A 23,850-nucleotide genomic window follows, 5' to 3' on the forward strand; every position below is an offset into this window, starting at 1 on the left:
GAGTGGGAAGAGAAAAAAGAAATGCCATGCCAGCAATAAAGGAAGTAAGAGAATGTCTCCTCCCACCCAGATGCTTTTCTGCTGAGGTGATCTGATGCTGTTTGAGCTAAGCTGTTCGATTTAGTGGCTACAGCAAAAGACAGAGTCTAGACTCCTGGTGGTACCCCACGTTGCTACTGCCTCACTCTGTGACCTAGGACCACTCATCTCTGTGCTTCTGTGATTAATGTGTGATGTTCAAATAAGAATATCATTACTCTATTTGTATTACAATAATAAGCACAAGGCATTTCCTTGTATAAATATAGATAGTTCCTTAGCGTTATTTGTGAGCCATGTTTTTTTTTCCTTGCAGAGATTCTCATAACTCCATGCTCTGTCCTCTTAGCAATGGAAGGTGAAAATTCATGGTCTGCAGGTCTCTCCTGAGGTTAGAGAGAGTTAAAACACTCTCCTTTCTCTCTATTATCCCCTTCACACTCTGCACAGGATGCACCTAAAAAGAACAGGAGTACTTGTGGCACCTTAGAGACTAACAAATTTATTAGGATGCACCTAGTTTCCTATCTGGAACACAAGTGCTTTGATGGCCTTCCTGCTGTTGAATCCTGCCTCTGGTCACAAAGAGCAGGATTGATTTATCTTAACAATACTGCATTTGTGAATAGTGATGCATAAATTACTCCCCCCCCCCACCCCCCGCCTTTCTGTTGCTGTCATCCTTCAAGGTTAAGACTTTCCACTGCAGTCACAAGATATGCACAATCAGCTAACATGTGGATGGAGACTGGGTAGCACCAAAGTGAATGGGCCAGGAACTGGTAGGTCTTAAAGCAACAGCCCCTATTTTATTTATGTTTCTAACTTCTTCCCACATCCTTAATCATCGCACATGTGGTAGATGGATCCTAGCAGTTTTTGAGAATTAATACATTTGCCATATTTTCAGTTACTAATTTTTAGTGGTCTTTTTGGGGGGGTGGCAGTGGAAGGAAGGGAAATGTTGACATTGGTTGTTTTCAGTGGCTATGAATTGGGAAGTGGATTATGGGTCACTGGATCCCTATACTTTTTTCATATTTGCAATTTCCTGTATTGTTTTTTGTTTGGGGTTTATATAATCTAGGTGAGGGCGGCCATGCTGGTAGTATGGTGAGGGATGGGAGAAAGATGAGAGACCATCTGCATGCATTTCATGAGCTCAAGCAAGCATGCAGACCCCCTTTCTTGTTCCTTCATGCAGCCATCTCTGAAATTGCGTTTATGATTGGGTTACTAACAGTTAATCCATTTATTGACAAAGTTTTAAAAGAAATGACAGTAAAAAGAGTCTGTTAAAAAAGGAGAAAAAAAAGCATGTCAGAAAAATGGCAACCTTATTTAGACAAAAATGTGGTATGACTCCAAAATCATTTTGGAATTATAGTGTGTAATAAGAATAAAAATTTGCTGCTGACTGCTAAATTGGTGAGCAGGAGCTTACATTCCAGGGTGACAGGAACATTAGCTAAATAATAGAGAATGTATTGCCATCACACATTGATACAGCATCACAATATAAATTCAAGATGCCATGTTGTTTAGTGTTGATTAGTTTCTAGTCTCTTTGGCTCCATGGACTATTGAAGTTGCTTAGCTTCCAGCTGTTAACATTTGCATATCACTGGTTTAGAGTATTAACTGTTTATTGGCCAGGTAGAGATGGCACACTATTCACTGGTTAATTCTAACAGGTTCATGAAGTTGAATGATATAGTTCAGAAAATGCATCTAATCAATAACCTACACCTGTGATGGTGTTGCTGGTGTAGATATGTGGGCAGAGTTGGCATCGAGGTTTGTTGCATGGGTTGGTTACTGAGTTAGAGTTGTTATGGTGCGGTGCGTGGTTGCTGGTGAGAATATGCTTAAGGTTGGTGAGAATATGCTTCATGCCTCCAGCTTCCACCCTGGACACACCACACGATCCATCATCTACAGCCAAGCACTGAGGTACAATCGCATCTGCTCCAACCCCTCAGACAGAGACCAACACCTACAAGATCTTCACCAAGCATTCTCAAAACTAAGATACCCACACAAGGAAATAAAGAAACAAATTAACAGAGCCAGACGTGTACCCAGAAGCCTCCTGCTACAAGACAGGCCCAAAAAAGAAACCAACAGAACTCCACTGGCCATCACCTACAGTCCTCAGTTTAAACCTCTCCAACGCATCATCAGTGATCTACAACACATCCTGGACAATGATCTCTCACTTTCACAGACCTTGGGAGGCAGGCCAGTCCTCGCCCACAGACAACCCGCCAACCTTAAGCATATTCTCACCAGCAACCACGCACCGCACCATAACAACTCTAACTCAGGAACCAACCCATGCAACAAACCTCGATGCCAACTCTGCCCACATATCTACACCAGCAACACCATCACAGGACCTAACCAGATCAGCTACAACATCACCGGCTCATTCACCTGCACGTCCACCAATGTTATATATGCCATCATGTGCCAGCAATGCCCCTCTGCTATGTACATTGGCCAAACTGGACAGTCACTACGCAAGAGGATAAATGGACACAAGTCAGATATCAGGAATGGCAATATACAAAAACCTGTAGGAGAACACTTCAACCTCCCTGGCCACACAATAGCAGATGTAAAGGTAGCCATCTTACAGCAAAAAAACTTCAGGACCAGACTCCAAAGAGAAACTGCTGAGCTCCAGTTCATTTGCAAATTTGACACCATCAGATCAGGATTAAACAAAGACTGTGAATGGCTATCCAACTACAGAAGCAGTTTCTCCTCCCTTGGTGTTCACACCTCAACTGCTAGCAGAGCACCTCACCCTCCCTGACTGAACTAACCTCGTTATCTCCATACTGATTTATACCTGCCTCTGGAGATTTCCATTACTTGCATCTGAAGAAGTGAGGTTCTTACCCACGAAAGCTTATGCTCCCAATACTTCTGTTAGTCTTAAAGGTGCCACAGGACCACCTAGTAATTTTTAAGACAGTCTTTGAATAAATCCATAGGAGACTGAGAAAAAACCCTGCTGTTTTCTATAGAAACTTTTAAAAGACATTCTCTTTGGAGGAGAAATAGAGACTTTAAAAGAAGAAAACACCAGAACTTCTTAATAAATTCCAGCACCATTACACCTTGATTAAAAACTAAAGTGGTATTTTTCTTAAGGGGAAAAAAAAAACTTTTCTATAATGCACGTAACACAGAACTTACTAATGAGCCCAGGGTCTGCCTTTTTGTGCTGAGTGAGTTTTGCTAGCAGATATACATGGAGAGGGAACACAGTGAATGTCTTTCAAAGGCTTTTCAGAAGGCTTTGCCTCTGCATTTTAGACAGAAAGTGACACTAAGTAGGATAAAAGAAAACTTACTCTTCACAAAATGGCAATCTCCAAGGAGTAAAGCAAGAACCTCTGAGCTACACACTAGGGGCCTGCATGCATCAAGGGATTAGTAATAAAGTAAGATGATATTCACTTATAAGATTCTGGTTCAAATATAGCCAATTTAGAGAGCAACCAAGAGCCATGACTACCTCTTTGGTTGTGTCCCTGAAAGAAGTTTATTATTGCAGTCTGATTTCTAATAGGCAATTATCAACCTCACTAAGAAAAACTCACCCCCCTTATTGGCTATTTGGACAGAAAAAGAGAGAGAGAGAATGAAAAGTGGAGGAATGTTTCATACTGAAAAGTGGCTTCTCTAGGATGGGACCATGTGTGGAAACTTGCATTGCCAGTGCCTGTGTTATGGTGTGCCCGTGTTTTTGATGAGCACAAGACAGCTCTGCAGGGTGTTAAACCAGCACCATTTCTATTTATGCACTAATGATTATGCAGATATGACAGTGAGAGAGGAATTATGATTAGTGATTCAGGAGTTTAGCCTTGGAAGAGTACATCTAGCAGTGTGGAGAAGCGGGAGCATTTTTGAGGGTAGAGCTTAGAGAAGTGGGAGTATTTTGAATTTCAATTCTGCAACCTGCCTCTGTTTCATTATGACCCCATGTTAGGACTGTTTGCTGTGTATTCATCACAGACAGAAAGCTGTCAGGTACAGCAAAATTCCCTTTTATTATTATACCTACAAGTCATGTTTAGGCTTCTGCGCCACATACAGTTTTTTCATTCCACTTATATGTGACTGTGGGTAGAATCTACCTCATTTGTGCTTTCAACTTTTTACTATGCTCACATACTGCATTCAAATGAGCTTCTTGTGGAAAACAGACACATCATCTCTCTATTCTTTGCCTCTGTTCCATATATAGGCCTGCTGGACTGTTGGTTGGGTATTAGGCATCTTTGATCAGTTGCCAACTTCTAATTAAGAGTGTGTGTCTTGTGCCTTGAACTCAGTCTGGGTGATCTGAGGTTGAACTGGTCCCGTCTCATGCAAACCCAGAAAAGAGCAACCCTCTGAAAAGAGGGGGCATTTGCAGTGTTTGGCTGCTGTCCACATCAATTTGTTGTAAAATATGGTGTTTTTCCATATGGAAAAGGAGCAATTTTACTCAAGTGGACAAAAAGAGACATTTATAATTGGTAATGCCAGCCGTTCTCAGTGTCGGATTGAGCCTTGAGGCATAGATAGTATATAAGGTGCACCATTCCAGAAATAGACTCAGGAGACACTGGGTCTCACAGACACACCCCTCAGACAATTCCCTCCCCTCTGTCTCCTGCTCAGTCCAGAAGGGTATCACATTTTCTGTAGGCCTATACCAACAGAAAATGCAGACCCCGCCCCCCTGCAGTGGCTAAGGGAGTCCTTTGCTTCTGGAGATTGGTTCATTCCCAAGAGCTCCTGTTCTCCTACCACTAGTTGAAGTGTTTAGAGGAGGCAGCTGGCTGGGGCCTGGTGCCCCTGAAACAGAGAATGCTCCTGAGGTGGGGGAGAAAGGAGGTTACATTACAATGAAATACAGGGAGCAAACAAAGCCAAGGTAACTTTGGGCTGCATCAGCAAAGGCATCACAACACAGACCAGGAAGGAGATAATCCCTTGCCATGTGGCTCTGTTGACAATGAGTCTTGAATTCAGTCCTGGGCACCTTCGTCCCCAAAAACTGAAGTAAATTCAGAAACCAGCAACATAAAAGATCAAAGGGCTGTAGGGACAGATTTGTAAGGAAGAATTGAAAAGGATGAAATATGTACCGCATGGCTTGATGAAGTGAGGATTACAGGTAGTATCACTGGGCATAATGGGATGAAATAGAACAAAGGGAAACTTAAGCTAAATATCAAAAAGTATCCTAAGAATAATTATTATTAAAGGAGCACCCTGCCACTTGCAAGGCATTTTACAAGAAATCCAGAGAGCACACAGTCTAAGTTCAGAGCAACAGGTAAGTAGAGAGAGGTTAGTGGAAATGAGAAATATATACTTTTTCTTTATTTAATTAAGAGAGCTACTTGAATCTATAGTAATGTCAACAAAATGGAAAAAAACACTGAGGTTTTTTTTTTTCAAAATTGTCCACATTTTTCAACCAACTATATGGTTTAATTTTTCAAATTTTGATTTTTTTAAATTTCAAATTTTGACCAAAAACCACCCACGGAAAACTTCTCAATGTTTTAATATTTCCCCCCTATTTTATGATCAACTCTACTTATTATACCCATCAGCTAGATTCACTGTAGGCAGCACAGCAGAAGTCAGCCTTCAAAGGCCTCTATCAGACTGTCTGCCAAGCAAATGATAATATACTGGATTGGAAAATCTCGCATTAACAGTGGAATGGATGGTATTTTCCATCTCTAATATCATCTATTCTAAATAGATTCTATATCATTTTTAAGCACTACATTCTTTGTCTGTTATAGACAAATGCCAAATTATTATTAACTGGATGCCATTTAAAAGTGACATACAATTTTAATGAGTAAAATAAGTATGTATTACTTACAAAAGTTGTATTTTCCAATAATAACGTGGTTGTATTTGTTTCTACATTCAGTTTAACAACATGTCCATTCCTATTTTTATACACCACTTCTGTATCTGCAACAATAAAGGCATTATCAATTAGCAAAAACACTGAGTATTTAAAACATCTGCAGAGACAACAGGCATATTTAATAAACAAAATAATTGCAAGACACATTGATACATCAAAATGTGTGCAAACAGACTGAGGAATGAACCTCACTCATAATATCTATTTTGTTTGCTTGTGTTGAGATCATTAAATAGATCAAACTGTTTATGCCCCAAATCCTGTTAATCTGATTCAAGGGGAACAATCCTCAATGGGGTCATTCCTGTGAGTTCAGAGAGTCCACCCTCCTGTGAGCAAAGCAAGTACCATTATGCACAAGGTTTCAAGGCTGAAAACTGCTCACATGAACATCCCTGTAACACAAGTAGATTATTAAAGTTGATGGACGACTCACATGATGAAGAGCCTTTCTGGCGGGTAAGATTTTGCAGGACAAACCCTGGACATTCTATTTCTCATATGAATGCTTTTATTACACTTCTGTACTTTTCCTTTAAACACGTCTGCTGCCCTATCACCTGTAAGTGATACTATCGCTACAGGTAATGGGCAGCAGACATATTTAAAGGAAAAGGACAGAAGTATAATAAAACCATTAAGGTTCTCTCTCACTTGACTAATTTATAAATACTGAAAGAATCTCCCGCTATTGGTTTAATAAATTGCAGTCAGACTATATCTTACATTTTTCTGTTCTGTATTCCAGTTAGGAATAGATGATGCAACATGAGTAAATCAAAGGAATGAGTTACACTACACTAGCAGGAAAGGATTAAGACATAGATATGATCCGATCTGTTACGGTATGTTTACTTATAACATACATAAAAAAATTTCATGTTAAAGTCTGCAATGTGAGTAAATCGTCTCTCAACAACTTGTTCTACTTTTAGTTACCATAATAAAAGAATAATTTATAAAAATACATTCAAACTACAGACAAAACTACAATATATAAAGGTACATTAACTGTGATTATTATGAAAGCATATGGGTTAAGAAAGGTATGTCAGCCTTAACTTTCAACCTCAAGGTTTTGTCTAACATATCTTCACCATTAATAAGAGATGCCAGGATGAAATTCTAACCTCCCCCCACATTGAAATTGATGGGAGTTTTACTATTGTCTTCAATAGATCCAGCATTCACCCTTAGTTTTGCCTTTTCATTTTTGAAGGAAATCTAAGGCTGCAATACATTTGCAGAAACTGTTACATCTGTGTTTTTAAATACTTTAGGGTATAACCCGATGAAGTTTATGGGTAAAATCATAGGGCTAGATATTGACTAGCCCTAACACACCTGCAGAAAGGGAGAAAGACCCTAGCTTCCTGGCTTTGATGAAACCTTTCCTGCAGATACAATATTTAATCAAGCATAACTCCTTTGTTATAAATATCTGGAAAACAGGAATTATAATGAAAGTTCTTAAGTAAACCTATAGGAAAGGCTAAAAATGATGCTGAAATAGAGAAAAGAACACCACTAACTCACTGTAATGTCTGAGAAACTCATTACAGATTACTGAATTTTATGAACTAGCAAGCAAACGTGACTTGGGGAAAACCTCAAGGTTACAGCATCACAAAATATGCTTTATTTATTCATTTAAGAAACCTAGTTTAGTACTGATTGACAGTACAGAAATTCAGAGTGTATAATACTGGTGAATGTGCTCCAGTATGATTTGTGAAATTAATGAAGTTTAATTAGGAGACCTCACTAATCTAATATTCTATCTTTGTTGAGGTGGGATTGACAGAGTTTTGGTCAGGATTATTGTATCTGTGGTTCAGAAGTGAAAATGAGGAAGGTTGTGAAGTGAAGAATTAATAGCTGTAGTTCTAAAAAAAAACATGATACATTTTTAATAAGAGACAATGCTTTGCAGGCAACTATTGTTCACAGCTTCCTTGCAAGCCAGTAATACCTTCATAATATACTGGCATGCAAAGATTTAAAATTTATATTATTTTTGTCATTTGTACTTCAATAGCACGGAATAGCCCCAACCAAGACTAGAGCCCCATAGTGATAGTCAATGTTATATAGCAAGACCTGGTGCCTGGCTTGAAAAATTTAAAATATATATACACAAGTCACACACAAGATGGGGGAAAGGATTCCTCTGTCCCGCTGGTGCAATGCATTTAAAAACAACAAACAACAACAAAAAACTTTGATGTTCCATTAGCAACTACCTCACAGGGTCCTGGTTCATGACTAGAACTCCTAGGCCCTAGCGCAATGCCACCTAACAACAGCATTGGGATGTACCTGATACTACATGGATCTCCATTTAATAAACCATTTCACTGCTTCCTCACATACATCAGGCAAAATGTACTTTGAAGGCCATGCTTTGGGGCCCAATCCTACAAAGACATCGGCACATGAATAATTTCACTCATGTTAAGTACCCTCTCATGAGTTAAAACTACTCATGTGAGCAAAGCTATATCAGTGCATAAGTGTTTACAAGATCAGCGGCACAATATGTAGCCCCAGAAGTCCATTTAGTCAGAGATACATGGCATGTGAGGCAGCAGTGAAATGGTGAACTGTCTAAATGAAGATTAATTTAAGAGTTTGTTTTTATTTGTAAAGTTGGAAGAAAACGTTATCCTAGTGGTTAGCAAAGAGAACTGGAAGTCAGGACTTCTCAGACTGAACATTCCTGGATGCTGACTGCACCTCAGTCTTCCATCTGCATATTGGATATAATTATACCTTAGTGGACAAGCATTCATTAAATGAATGTCTATAAAGTGCTTTGAGATCCTCAAAGAGCATGTTACATAAAAACACTGCATAAGTGTTGAATGTAAGTATAGTAATCATGGGCAATCATCATTAATTTATATGAAAGTGCCAATCCAATGAATGACACTCAGTATGATAAAGAACACTTAGCAGACTAGATAATGGAGCAGTTGATGGCCACTCAACATAATGATGATATTTTGATTGGTAGCTGAAATGTAAGAGGGAGGTGAAAGAGAGGACTGTAAGATCACATAGACATGTAGGTTAGTTCTTACATAGTGTGATGGTTCTTGATGGGTCCAGATTCTCTGAATATTTATTTTGGTCAAATAAGGGCTAGATTATCATAGTTCTCACACAGCTATGCAGGGGAATAAGGACACCAGTTGTAATTCTGACCAGAGGAGAGAGCAGAGGTTGTGCTTGATACCCACCCTAAGGAAATGGACAAGGATTGGGTGCAGATGGGAAAGGAGCTCTGGCTCCATTCCAAAACTCACCAACGACAGTAGCTGGCTGGGTGTAAAGGAGGGAGGTAAGCTGCTCCTTCTAAAAGGAGTTAAGTAACTTACTTACCTGTCAGAACACGGAAGGAGCATGGGATTCACAATTCATTCTCCCTGGATATAGCAGCAACTGCCATTCCTTACTTTAGCAGATGGTCAAGATAGCATCTAGACCTAACCAACTGAAAGGCACTATCCCCAATCGCCCCTCAATCAAACCATCATTGGCTGGCAGATTTCTGGTAGACATCATGACAGGAGTAGGCCTAAAGGGCAGATCTGAAGAGGGATATGGCTTCACAGACCAATTTGGACAGAAAATTCTGTGTGTACTGGGACACCATGGAAGAAAACAAACAGGTGGGAAAAGCCAAGGACATCACTGTAATGGAGCAGAGGGAGGTTGGGTAGATGCAACAAGAGGGAAAGACCTACGAAGAGACATGAAGTTCAGAATAGAAGTTAGAACTTGATGCAGTGGTGAACAGAGAGGGATTCAAAGGAATGTGGGGAGTGACATGGTTAGAAAAGGGTCTTTTTTTCCCCAGAAGAAACTTATTGATTATAGCCCTAGTTTCAAAACTGACTTTGGGTGGGCAGATCCCTACACAATGTGGATCCATATCAAAGTCAGCAGAACTCCATTCAAGTGCACAGCTCGGCATGCATGGATCTAATTGCAGGAGCTGGCCCTTTACCACTATTTTGTCTTGCAGAGAGTCTTGGGAATTCTGATTGCCAGCTGAATAGTTAGGCAATTAAAATATCTCAAATTTAATTGTTAATGGCAAATACATGTATGATCATCACGATAATTTCACTTGAGCCAGCAATGCCAGTGTTGCACAATACTATTTGATCCTATAAGCTACAATGGGAAACTACAGGTTATTTTTCCATACTGCGAAAACCAACATGTCATGTTCAAATGTCTAAACCTTATAATCACACTGCTGTAACTTTTTAGAGGCAGAGTTGTTCCCTGTTGAAACAGCCTCAGAGCAGAATTCGGGAAACAAGTGTTGCACTGCTTTGCTTCTGCATTTATCATAATAATACTTAGTACTTATACAGCATATTTCAACTTCAGAGCACTTTACAAATATTAACTAGCTATCTTTGGCAGTTCTGATAAATGGAGCAAACCCTCTTTTACATACTCATGAGAGCATTTTACTAAACACTCAGTGAAAAACAATATTTATAAAGTTCCTATAAAGTGAGCAAACACTGGATAGGTTTGAAACAGTGACAAAAACTAAGAGTGGGTAAAAGATATGTGTATGAGGTCTGATGAAATTTCTCTACCATAATTCATTTATACCAATGTACATTTTCCATGCTCTGTCAAGCTATAGCCTTCACCAAATGACCCTAGGCTCAGTAATTTTAAATTTCATATTGTTTGTCTCTCCCACTTCTATACAGATTCTGCCCAAATCTTCCTTTCCCCAGTATTTGTTCATTTTAAAAATACATCAATTCACCACAGCTCCAAGAGGTGATGGGCCCCTTCTTCAGATATCAGCCCACACCCCTTGGGGTGCCTGCCCTAGATGGCCACAGGAATTCCAATTTTTTTCTGTTCCACTGTCCAGCGGGTAAAGGAGGGTCCACACATGCAAGAGGGCAGAAAGTCCATTGGTCAGTTATGAAGTTCTGATGCCCGTGGTTACAGAGGTGCGACCAGGGCCTTCTACAGTTACTCCATGTCTAGTTCTACTAGTTCAAAAGTGGGTTTGGGGAGGAGTTCAGCCTTACATATGCAACTGAAGAAGTACCACCCACCCACCCCCGCTGCAGATGGGTGCCTGAGTGCTGTAAGTTACTACAGCGCAGGATGTTAACAATAAGTTAAAAGGAAGAATGGCATGCCACAAATACTGTCCCATCCAAAAGAGGAGAAAAAGCAGCATCAACCCCATCCTCAGTATTGCCCCTCCCACCACACACACACAATCAGGATCCACAGTCTAATATATTAGGATATTAACTCACTGAACGACTCCTATTTCCACCTGGACAATACTCTTGTCCTTGGTCTCGTCCTTATTATGGAGCATGATGTGCTCCCCTAGTACCACTGAAGTCAGTTTGGTAATCAAACAACGTAACCAGGGTGGAGGAAGAGGTGGTTTGTGACTGAGGGTTTACTCCCTCAACAACTGGCTCTGGGGAGTGTAAGCTGGCAGAGGCTTTGCTGGTCCCAGAGGGGCTGCCCAGTTATAAGAGTTCCTTTCCCCCTTCTATAGGATGTAATCCTGTGTTACCTGGGGCTGGGTATCTATAGAATGAGAGCAGAGGAAGACACATGAAGCACCCCATGGTGGTAAGAGACAAAGGGTGAAATCCTGGCTCACTGAAGTCAATGGCAAAACCCACTGATTTTAACAGGGACAAGATCTGACCCTAAATATATCCTTTTCCCCATACTTGCATCTGCATTTTCCTATTTTTATGTATAAATTAAAGAAAAAGGATTTTTAAAAAATTCATTGGTACTACAGCAAGATTTACAATCCGCATCTAGCTCAGTAGCAGGTGATATACCCCATTTGAAAAAAAAGGAAGGAACGGAATATGTAAAAAACAGATGTATCCAATGACTGTGCATTCATTTGAAAACCAAATGAAGCAGATCCTTCATAAAATGTGATGTTATGGGACAGAAAGAAGAATGCTAAAGAATATGAACAATTTGTAGCAAATGCTAGCAATCCATGTTACTCCAGCCTCTGTCTATGCTGGAAGAGCAGATTGCAAAACATTATAGGGAACAGCGGATGGGGAAGGCTTCGGCCATTAAATCCTGTTGGAATTCACATAAGCAATTTAAATTATATTTTTGAATGCAGATTTCAATGTCATGAATTTAGCCCTCACATTGCGATGCAATTACACAATATGCAAAGGCACAGTCCCAATATTTCTAAACTCCGGAATCATTTTTTACATTAATAACATTTTAGTAGTGCCCATGCTTTCGTTTGTGCCATGCAGCTAAAGCTTTGAGATGAGCCTGGAAAGAAATGGCAGTGAAGTGACAGCATGACTAATGAGGTTCACCAGTTCTAAAGGTTCTGCAAGTGTTATTGGCAAGAGGCACAGATCTACCGTGTGCCTCATCTGATACGTATTGTTCCATAAAGTGTCAAAGACAAAATATCACATAATGCAAAGCAATAAATGTAGAAACCCTCCATATTCTTTCAAGACACACATACACAAGCCCCTCTAAAAATTCACACTCCCATTTTACTACTTTTTCTATACTGTTCCACTTTTTACATGCCATGGACCTAATTTTCAGGCACCTGCAGTTCCCATTGGCTTCACTTGACATTGTGAATGCTCAGCCTGTTTGAAAATCCCTGTTCAATTCTACTTAAAAAGTCCCTGTTCAATTCTACTTAAAAACAATTTTCTGTTGGAAGGGGAAAATGGGCCAGATTCTGTTCTGAGTTATACTTCTATCACTTGAAATGAAGTCACTAGAATTATACCGGGGTAAAAATAGAGTTTGAGCCAGTATCTATAATGACTAATTATTTTAGACAGAAATAAAAACCAGAGATGAAATGAACTGAGCTTTAGATAATTAGTGCTGAATCCAATTTCATATTTCACTGTGTTCAAGAAACTCTTTCACTATTTCAAGTTAGTCATGGTAAGTACTCATGGCATGCTCCCTGATACTCCAAAACAGTCTAGTAACTGGAATTCTTGGATGGTATTTTTTCCTCAGTGCTATATTTTGGAGATATTTGCCAAGCAGTGTGGACCCGGACTTTAAAAACAGCTGGGATAGAGTGCTTCACAGTATGGACTGAAAATGTCATGGCTGTGTGTAGAAAGTGAAGGTTTGGAAACCCCTCTTACTTCCCAGGATGATAGAGGATGAGTATGACTCTGCGGAGGTAGAACTCTCAGAGGTAGTACTCTCGGAAAACTATTGTTGCTGGCCAGTAATTTCACCTCCCTCATTCAATACCCATCCCCATTCTTGGAAACTAGCCAGCAGTGCAGCTTTTGGGAGAAAAGTTCAGAAATATTAATTAAGAGCCAGATTCTGCCATCCTTGCTCATTAAAAAGTGAGTAAGGGCATCAGAATCCAGCCCTAGACTGTAGCACTGCATTACCAAAGCAGTCATCTAATTAAACTTCTGAGCTGTAATTTCCAGCCAGGGTAGACCTAGGCACACTAGGTTTGATTGAGCTAGTGTTATAAAAATGGCTGTGTGGGCACAGTGACACAGGCAGCAGCATGGGCTAGCCACCCTAGTATATAGCTAGGGTGTCAAGTGGCCCGAGCCACCACGTGTGCTCTTGCAGCTACACTGTTTTATTTTTAGTAGGTGAGCTCAATCAAAGCTAGTGCATGTACATCTACCCCAGCTGCAGATGACACCTCCAGTGGCAGTTTAGACTATCCAAAGTCCAAACAATAGCATTGTAGCATTACTCCATGCAGGTGCTTTGCACATTCTCCTTTTCCAGGTCTCTCTAAATTAACACTCATCGTTCCATTTCTCCAAGTAGAAATCCATGTTTACTGACATCAGTGCAATTGCCCCCATTTACACAGGGCTGAATTTGGATCCTACATGTACAAAACTAGGTGAAATTCCACAAACATATTGGTTATTTCTCTCTCAGAACCAACATTTTTCTCATTATTATTATTATAACTGTACCTTGAAGCTCCAACTGAGTTTAGGGCCCAATTGAGCTAGAAACTGTACAAACATATAATGAGAGACAATCCTTGCCCAAGAGATTTTATAGTACTAAAAAGGACAGATAAGGGGGCTAAGGGAAACAGATACACAGAGGTGAAATTATTTGCCTGAGGTCATGCAGCAGGACAGTAGCAGAGCTACGAATAGTACCCACCCCTCCTGATTTTTCAGTCCAGTGCCCTATCTACTAGGCCACAACTGCCTTCCATACCAATATGTCTCCTCTGTTCATTCAGTACTTTTAGTACTTTGAGCTTGTCCCTTTTAATTCTCTATGTCCTGCTTCAGGTCCTGGTTCTGCTTGCCAGGAAAAAAACCACAGACATGTCCAATTGAATAAGCACACAAGCCTACCAATTTTTCAAAGAATCAAAGGGATTCCCAAATCACCATAAACTTGCTAACTGTGCATTGCAACTGGAAGAGCTGAGATTGAGCCAGATGTGAGTCAGTTGTGGACATACGAAGATAAATTACTGTTAAAGTCAGTGTGAAAACAACTATGCAAGAAAATACAGTAAGGTTTGGATTATTTGGGGATAACAAGATGCTTTCACAATAAATAATTTGGAAGAGTAATAGGGCCGTGTCCTCAACAGGTATAAATTGGTTTGGTTCCATTGACTTCAATGGATAGGATCTGACCCATTAGGATTAATGAGTTATTAATGTTGATAGTTAACAGGCAAGAAAAAGAATGCTCTTGTAATAAAGACAGTGGACAGGGACTCTGGGCATATAGGCTTCATTCCTGGCTTCACTTCACATTTCTTATATGACATGGAAAATCCGAGCTCAAGAGACTTGCCCTAAAGGAATGTAAGAGAGGACTGGAGCATAAGGAGCTGGAGAGAACTGCAGTAGCACAACCAGGGAAGGAGGAAACAGCTCCTTTACAGGGTGGAAGCTGACTGCTGGTTACTTCTAGCAGCAGGCTGTGCTGACCCGGCCCCTGCTCCCAATCCATCATTCATAGATATAACAAAATGGCATGTTGCCTTGGCAAACAGGGATGAGGAATCTCCCCCAAAAGGTGGAGGAGGAGAAGCCATGTACTCCCAAGGCTTGGAGGATTGTGGCCACCACTCCCAAAAGTAAATACACCGCTACCTCGATATAACGCGACCCGATATAACACGAATTCGGATATAACTGCGGTAAAGCAGTGCTCCGGGGGGGCGGGGCTGCGCACTCCGGTGGATCAAAGCAAGTTCAATATAACGTGGTTTCACCTATAACACGGTAAGATTTTTTGGCTCCTGAGGACAGCGTTATATTGAGGTAGAGGTGTAAAGGCTGGTGATGGTCAGCGACTCCCTTCTAATGGGCACAGAGGCATCCATCTGCTGGCTTGACATGGCAGCATGGGAGGTGTATTGCCCGCTGCAGGCCCATATCTGAGACATTATGGAAGGATTACCAAAGATCATCTGGCTCTCTGACTACCACTGCTTATCCATGCAGGCAGTAATGATACTGAGCAGATCAGAAATGACTAAAAGGCTCTGGGAGTGAGGGTGAAGGAGTTGGGGGAGCAGGTGGTGTTCTCGTTGATCCTTCAATTCCAGCGGCCTGGGCAGAGACAGACACATCCTGGAGAGGAATGCATGGCTGAGTGGATGGTGTTGCCCTCGACCAAGGAGTCCTGTTCTGAAAAGAAGGATGGCTGAGCAGAGATGGGGGAGTATCTTCAGACACAGACTGGGTAACCCAGTGAGGTGGGCTTTCAACTAGGCTCAATGGAAGGAGGAGACAAAAATCACAGGTAAGTCCAAAACACGGAAAGCTGGGTGAAGGGTCAAAATCTGGGGGGAACATGGGCAATCATCTCAGGGACAAAGGGACAAGAAGGAAAATAGAGGCAAAATCAAACAAACAAACAAACAAACAAACAAACATCTTAGATGCCTGTATACTAATATAAGAAGTATGGGGAATAAATGGGAAGAACTAGAAATACTAGCGAATAATTACAGTTATGACAATTGGCACCACAGAAACTTGGTGAGATAATTCACATGACTGGAATATTGGTATTAAAGTGTACAGCTTGTTCAGGAAGGACAGGCAGGGAAAAAGGGGAGGAGATGTTGCCTTGTATATCAAAGATGTATATATTTGTACTGAGGTTGAGACAGAAGTGGGAGGCAGACCTGTTGTAAGTCTATGGGTAAGGACAAAAGGGGGAAAAACAAGGTTGATGTTATGGTAGAGGTCTACTATAGAGCACCTATCCAGGAAGAGCTGGATGAGGCTTTTTTAAAACGACTAACAAAGTTATCCAAAGTACAGGATTTGGTGGTGATGGGGGACTTCAACTACCCAGACATCTGTTGGGAAAATACAGCAGGGCACTGGATTATCCAACAAGTTAATAGAATGCACTGGAAACAACAGTTTACTATAGAAGGAGGACAAAGCAATTAGTGGAAAGGCTGCTCTAGAATTCATTCTAACAGGGAAGAACTGGTTGAAAGTTTGAAGATGGAAGGCAGCTTGGGTGAAAGCAATCATGAAATGAGAGAATTCATGATTCCAAGGAGTGGTAGGAGGGTAAACAGCACAATGAAGACAACAAACTTGAAGAAGTCAAATGTTAGCAAACTCAGAGAACTAGTAGGTAAGATTCCCCTGGGAAGCAAGTCTAAGGGGGGGAAAAGAGTTCAGGAGAGTTGACACTTTTGTAAAAAAAACCTTATTAAGAGTGCAAGATCAAACTATCCCAATGCACAGCAAAGATTGAAAGTATAGTAAGAGACCACCCTGGCTTAACCAAGAAATCTTCAGTAATCTGAAATTCAAAAGAATCATACACAAAATAGAAACTAGGTCAAATTACGAAGGATTAATAAAAAAAAAAAAGAAACACAAGCATGGACAAAATTAGAAAGTCCAAAACAAATTAAACTATCTAGGGAAGAAGGGTAACAAGAAAACATTGAATAAATATATGGGAAGCAAGAGGGGGCCAAGAACCAGGTAGGCCCATTACTCAGTGAGGAGGGACAGAAAATAACAGAAAACACAGCAAAATCCGAAGTGTTAAATGCCTTTTTATTTTCCAGTTTTCACCAAAAACGTTAGCAGTGATTGGATGATTAACAGAGAACATCAGTGTAAATGAGATAGGATCTGAGCCTAAAATAGGGAAAGAACAAGTTAAGAATGACTTAGGCCTGGTCTACACTAGGCGTTTATGTCGAATTTAGCGCCGTTACATCGAATTAACCCTGCACCCGTCCACACCATTTAGTTCGACATAGAGGTCTCTTAAATTCGACTTCTGTACTCCTCCCCAACGAGGGGAGTAGCGGTAAATTCGAAATGGCCATATCGAATTAGGGTAGGTGTGGATGGAAATCGACGCTAATAGCTCCGTGAGCTATCCCACAGTGCACCACTCTGTTGACGCTCTGGACAGCAGTCCGAGCTCGGATGCTCTGACCAGCCACCCAGGAAAAGCCCCGGGAAAATTTGAATTCCTTTTCCTGTCTGGGCAGTTTGAATCTCATTTCCTGTTTGGACATCGTGGCGAGCTCAGCAGCACTGGCAATGATGCAGAGCTCTCCAGCAGAGATCTCCAGCAGAGATGGCCATGCAATCTAATAGAAAGAGGGCCCCAGCATGGACTGATCGGGAAGTCTTGGATCTGATCGCTGTGTGGGGCGATGAGTCCGTGCTTTCCGAGCTGCGCTCCAAAAGACGGAATGCAAAGATCTACGAGAAGATCTCTAAAACCATGGCAGAGAGAGGATACAGCCGGGATGCAACGCAGTGCCGCGTGAAAATCAAGGAGCTGAGACAAGGCTACCAGAAGACCAAAGAGGCAAACGGATGCTCCGGATCCCAGCCCCAGACATCCCATTTCTACAAGGCACTGCATTCCATCCTAGGTGCGGCCGCCACCACTACCCCACCACTGACCGTGGACTCGGAGGATGGGATATTGTCCACGGCCGGTTCCTCGGACATGTTAGCGGACGGGGAAGATGAGGAGGACGAGGCAGTCGACAGCGCTTGCAACGCTGATTTCCCCGACAGCCAGGATCTCTTCATCACCCTTACAGAGATCCCCTACCAACCGTCCCCAGCCCTTAACCCGGACACAGAAGCAGGGGAAGGATCAACCAGTAAGTGTTTTAAACATCTAAACATTTATTTTTAACAGAACTGGAATATTAACAATAACAACAATGGGTTTTTCATGATTAGTTTGCCCTAGGCGCTTAACGTTTCAGTCCTGGGCAGTGCAACTATTGAAAAAAAATCTAACAATGTCCGGTTTTGCATGATTGTTCTGCCCAAGCCGCTCTACTGTTTAGTCCCTGCCAGTGCAGCTACAGTAAAATGCGGTCTACATGTCCGGGGATAGAGCAGTAATCCTCCTGGGACATCTCCACGAAGCTCTCCTGGAGGTAATTGGAAAGCCTTTGCATCAGGTTCCTGGGGAGAGCGGCCTTATTGGGTCCTCCGTGGTAGGAAACGTTTCCGCGCCAGGAGACAATCAAGTACTCCGGGATCATTGCCCTGCAGAGCATGGCGGCATACGGCCCTGGTCTTTGCAGGCTTTCCCGAAGCATTCTTTCTTTATCACTGTCTGAGATCCTCATCAGGGTGATGTCGCTCATGGTGACCTGCTTTGAATTAGGTAGGGGAATGTTAGTATTGGGACTGCTTTCCCGTTCCTTTACAGAACTGTAACCGCCGGTTTACAGCCACGCGGTGGAGGCGGGAGAGGGGCAGCATACAGGGATCTTTCCCTGGGACAGCTGCGAGGGGGTGGGACAGGGGCAGAGTTCATGCTTGCCGGATTGCTGGCAGCAGAGACTGGCATTGCTTTCAATCTGAAAGGAGGCCAGTGCTACTATTAAAGTTTTAAGCAGCCACAAGTCTACGGCTTACCATGTCTGCCTGCTACACAAATTCCAGTGTCCTGCCCCGCTTCTCAGATCGGCAGTGCAAGACCCCAGGCACTGAATGCGAGGGCCGAAAATTCGACCTTGTCCTGAGTGCGCGTGTGATAGGTGCAGTGCATGGTCTTGTTCACAGAGAAAGACTATGTTCTTTGTTCACAACTACATTTATCTTTCTGAGGAATTCACTCCCTTTTTCCCATTCCCACAGCCACATCTGCGACTGTCTCCCAACCCAGCCTGGCATCACACTCCCAGAGGCTAGCGCAGATTAGGCGGAGGAAGAAGAGGACACGGGAAGACATGTTCTCGGAACTCATGGGCTGCTCCCGAGCCCAGGCAGCCCAGCAGACCCAGTGGAGGGAGAACTTGTCCCAAATGCACCGTTCACACATGGAACGGGAGGAGAGGTGGCGGCAGGAAGACCAGCAGGCGACTCAAACGCTGCTTGAACTAATGAGGGAGCAAACGGACACGCTCCGGCGCCTTGTGGATGTTCTGCAGGAACGGAGGCAGGAGGACAGAGCCCCGCTGCAGTCTATCTGTAACCGCCCTCCCCCGCCACCAAGTCCCATACCCCCCTCACCCAAAGTCCAAAGAAGGAGGGGCGGAAGAGTCCGTTAAAACTCTCACTCCACCCCTGCAGACTGCTCTACTACTAGAAGGCTCTCATTCCCCAAAATTTGACAAGTCCTTTCCTTCCCGCCTCACACAAGCCCCCGTCCAAATTTCACCCCCCCGTTTCATGTGTAGTTGCTAATAAAATATACGTTTCTGTTAATTACTGTTTCCATCATGTTCTTTTGGAGGAGAGTCTGTCTGAAGGGGGGAAAGGGGGTTGGTAATTGGACAGGACAGTCACCTTTACCAGGGTACAGAGGCGGGGCAGGTCCAGCAGCAGGGCACATACACAGTGCAGTGACTAGTTACCCTGGTCAGTCTGGGAGGTGGTTTTCATGTTCGGGGGGGGAGGGGGGTTGCTCTGTGACTTTGTGGCGGGGGAGGGCAGTTACAGATCTTATGCAGCGGTCCTTATCCTGGATCACAGAGCCACGCAGCAGGGGATCTGTAACCCTCCTCCCCCTGCCACAAAGTCACATAGCCCCCACATACACGCAGTCCCGATCTGGAGGGCTGGCAGGCTCCGTTGAAACAACCAGTCCACCATCGCGGAGCCTGTCATTCCTGGAGTTTAGAAGCGTCATTTGCATCAGTACACAACACACCCGCTCCCCACCACAGTCTGCGTCCCAGGTTTAAAACGGTGTTCATTAACAAAATAGAACTGATTTTATTTTTTTGGAAGGGGGTGAAGGGGGTATGTAACTGGAGAGGATAGTCAACATTAACTGGGTAAAGAAACGGGGGCAGGTTCAGCTTCTCTGTACAGAAACTTAAAAGTCACTGGTTACCCTGCTCACTCTGGAACCTAGCTTTCAAAGCCTCCCGGATGCACAGCGCGTCCCGCTGGGCTCTTCTCATCGCCCGGCTGTCTGGCTGGGCGTAATCAGAAGCCAGGCTATTTGCCTCAACCTCCCACCCCGCCATAAAGGTCTCCCCCTTGCTCTCACAGAGATTGTGGAGCACACAGCAAGCTGCTATAACAATGGGGATATTGGTTTCGCTGAGATCACAGCGAGTCAGTGAGCTTCTCCATCTCCCCTTGAGACGGCCAAAAGCACACTCCACCACCATTCTGCACTTGCTCAGCAACTACTGTTGGTAGTTGAACAGTTCTTTTTCAGTGTCCAGGGCACCAGTATAGGGCTTCATGAGCCAGGGCATTAGCGGGTAGGCTGGGTCCCCGAGGATCACTGTAGGCATCTCCACATCCCCAAGAGTTATTTTGTGGTCCGGGAAGTAAATACCTTCCTGCAGCCGTCTAAACAGACCAGAGTTTCTGAAAACGTGAGCGTCATGAACTTTGCCCGGCCATCCAACGTTGATGTTTGTAAAACGTCCCCGATGGTCCACCAGTGCTTGCAGCACCATTGAAAAGTAGCCCTTTCTGTTAATGTACTGGCTGGCCTGGTGGTCCGGTCCCAGGATAGGGATGTGAGTTCCATCTATAGCCCCACCGCAGTTTGGGAATCCCATCGCGGCGAAGCCATCTATGATGGCCTGCGCGTTTCCCAGGGTCACTACCTTTGAGAGCAGTACCTCAACAATTGCGTTGGCTACTTGCATCACAACAACTCCCACGGTAGATTTGCCCACGCCAAAGTGGTTTGCGACTGACCGGTAGCTGTCCGGCGTTGCAAGCTTCCAGAGGGCTATGGCCACTCGCTTCTGGACAGTCAGGGCTGCTTGCATCCGGGTGTCATTGCGCTTCAGGGCAGGGGACAGCAACTCACAAAGTTCAAGGAAAGTCCCCTTCCGCATGCGAAAGTTTCGCAGCCACTGGGATTCATCCCAGACGTGCATCACTATGCGGTCCCACCAGTCCGTGCTTGTTTCCCGGGCCCAGAATCGCTGTTCCACAACATCCACATGACCCATTGTCACCGTCATGTCCTCGGCGCTGAGTCCCGTGCTTTCTGACAGGCCTGTGCTACTCTCAGACTTCAGGCCCTCACCGCGGTGCCGTAGCCTCCTCGCCTGGTTTATCTGCATCTGCCTCTGGGAAAGGTGGATGATAAGCTGCGAGGCGTTGACAACGGCCACAACTGCAGCGATGGTCGCAGCGGGCTCCATGCTCGCAGTGCTGTGGCGTCCGCGCTGTCACTGACCAGAAAAGTGCGTGAACTGATTTCCCGCCGGCGCTTTCAGGGAGGGAGGGAGGGAGGGAGGGCGGTAGTGACGGACGGATGACGACAGTTACCCAAAAGCACCCTCGACACATTTTTTTACCCAGAAGGCATTGGCGACTCGACCCAGAATTCCAATGGGCAGCGGGGACTGCGGGAACTGTGGGATAGCTGCCCACAGTGCACTGCTTCCAATGTCGACGCTTTCCCCGTTAGTGTGGACTCACAAAGTCGAATTACTGTCCTTAGTGTGGACACACACATTCGACTTTGCAATATCGATTCCACATATTCGATTTAAGTGAAATCGAACTACTCTCGTAGTGTAGACATACCCTTAGACAAGTTAAATGTCTTCAAGTCAGCAGGGCCTGATGCAATACATCCTAGAATATTTAAGGAACTGGCTGGAGAGATCTGAGCCATTAGTAATGATCTTTGAGAACTTGTGGAGGACAGGAGAAATCCTAGGGGACTGGAAAAGGGAAGATATAGAACTTATCTATAAAAAGGGGAATAAGGATAACCCAGGGAATTATAGACCAGTCATCTTAAATTCACTCCCCAGAAAGATAATGGAGCAAATAATCAAACAATCAATTTGTAAGAACCTAGAAGATAATAAGGTGATAAGTAACAGACAACATGGATTTGTCAAGAACGAATCATGTCAAGGGCACGGGACTGGACTAGATGACCTATCAAAGTCCACTCCATTCCTATTTTTCTATGATTAGGGGGTTAGGCAATCAAATCCCACTAAAAATCCTTTACAAATGCCAGCCTTCATCTGCAAAATGGGTACAATATAATAATGTCTGTTTTGTTTATTTTGACGGTAAGCTCTCTAGGGCAGAGGCTGTCTCATACTGAGATATGGGTACTACGGGGTAGGTATAGTGCCTAAACAGAATGGGGCTTCTGCTATTGTGATACTGGTAATAGAATTAAATTAGGGATTGTTATAACTTTTTCTGACAGTTTGTAAAAATAAAATTCAGCTTTACGGAATACACAGCTGTGTTTGAAGGACAGGGTCCTTCATTTTTCTTATTTTTTTAATGATATGAATATAAGAGGAGTTGATACAGTGCCATCAACACATGTCAATCATGTGGTGCTGCACAAAATATTATTAGAACTGCAGATGGCATTTCATTAAATTGATTATAGAAAATGCCATGTTAATTAAAATAGAAAATGCTTTCTAATTTAATGAACAGGAGATGCTAGACAAATCTTTGTCTAATTAAGTGTTAGCTAATTAAATAAAATTGTCATTTACAAAGATATTAAAGATACAGATGAAATTTCAAGATTGCTAAACATGTTATCCATCAAATAAACTAGAGGTTTCTACTGCCCTTTTGGAATATTAGATTTGCATTAATAATTTTCATAAAATATCTTTGTTTTGCAATAGGATTTAAACTTTGAAAGACTATGTTCAGAAGAGAATATTATCTATAAAGTTTTCTATTCCAAAGTCTTTACTATCTGTTGGCCCAATCCTGTTATGAGCTGTCTCACTGAAGTCAAGCAGATCCTGATTCTGGACCAGATTATTCTGACCCTCCTGCAAACAGGCTTTTGCTTCCCCTTGTCTTGTGCTTCCTCACATGGGCTTGGGACAATCAGAGAGCAAGTGAGGCTACTGCCCCCACCCTGGCTTGCAGAGGTGATTTGGCACTGAAAGGGGAGCATCTGCTCCAAACACAGCATGGTGCAGTTTGCATAGCCCTTCTTGTTCCACCCACATCATGCTTTCTTGGACTCCAAAATATATCATACTGTACCATCCACAAAGCAGGCTGGTATCCAAATGCCACAATTTGGTGCTGGTTGTATTGGCCTCCCATTTCCAGCCCTCTAAGCAAAAGTTTTCCATTCCTGTGCCTGGTTTCTTTCCATAACCAAACCACAGAGATCTTCCAAGTCTTCACTGACTGTTAATTTTAACCATTATGCATCCTTCTCCTCACAATAGTACAGCAATAGAATGCAGCATTGTTCTTGGAAGTGCTGTTAATCCAGTTCCAGCACTTCAGAAGGGACAGAGCAGGGAGATAGGCCAGAGAAGATCAACTAAACTGAGTAGAGACTGATTTGGGAGGAATGATTAAAAGAACTAAAGATAC

At 42.9% G+C, this 23,850-nt stretch overlaps 1 protein-coding gene across 1 annotated transcript in view; it reads right to left on the bottom strand.

Annotated features, from left to right (window-relative positions):
* DPP10 (dipeptidyl peptidase like 10) overlaps positions 1-23,850 on the bottom strand; it is a 440,672-nt gene that overhangs the window by 216,254 nt on the left and 200,568 nt on the right. Inside the window, exon 4 of the mRNA XM_065412943.1 lies at positions 5,948-6,042. Within this exon, the coding sequence (XP_065269015.1) occupies positions 5,948-6,042 (95 nt within the window). The remainder of the gene's footprint in view (positions 1-5,947; positions 6,043-23,850) is intronic.

Source organism: Emys orbicularis, chromosome 11 (assembly GCF_028017835.1).
Source record: "Emys orbicularis isolate rEmyOrb1 chromosome 11, rEmyOrb1.hap1, whole genome shotgun sequence".
NCBI classification, from domain to species: domain Eukaryota; kingdom Metazoa; phylum Chordata; order Testudines; family Emydidae; genus Emys; species Emys orbicularis.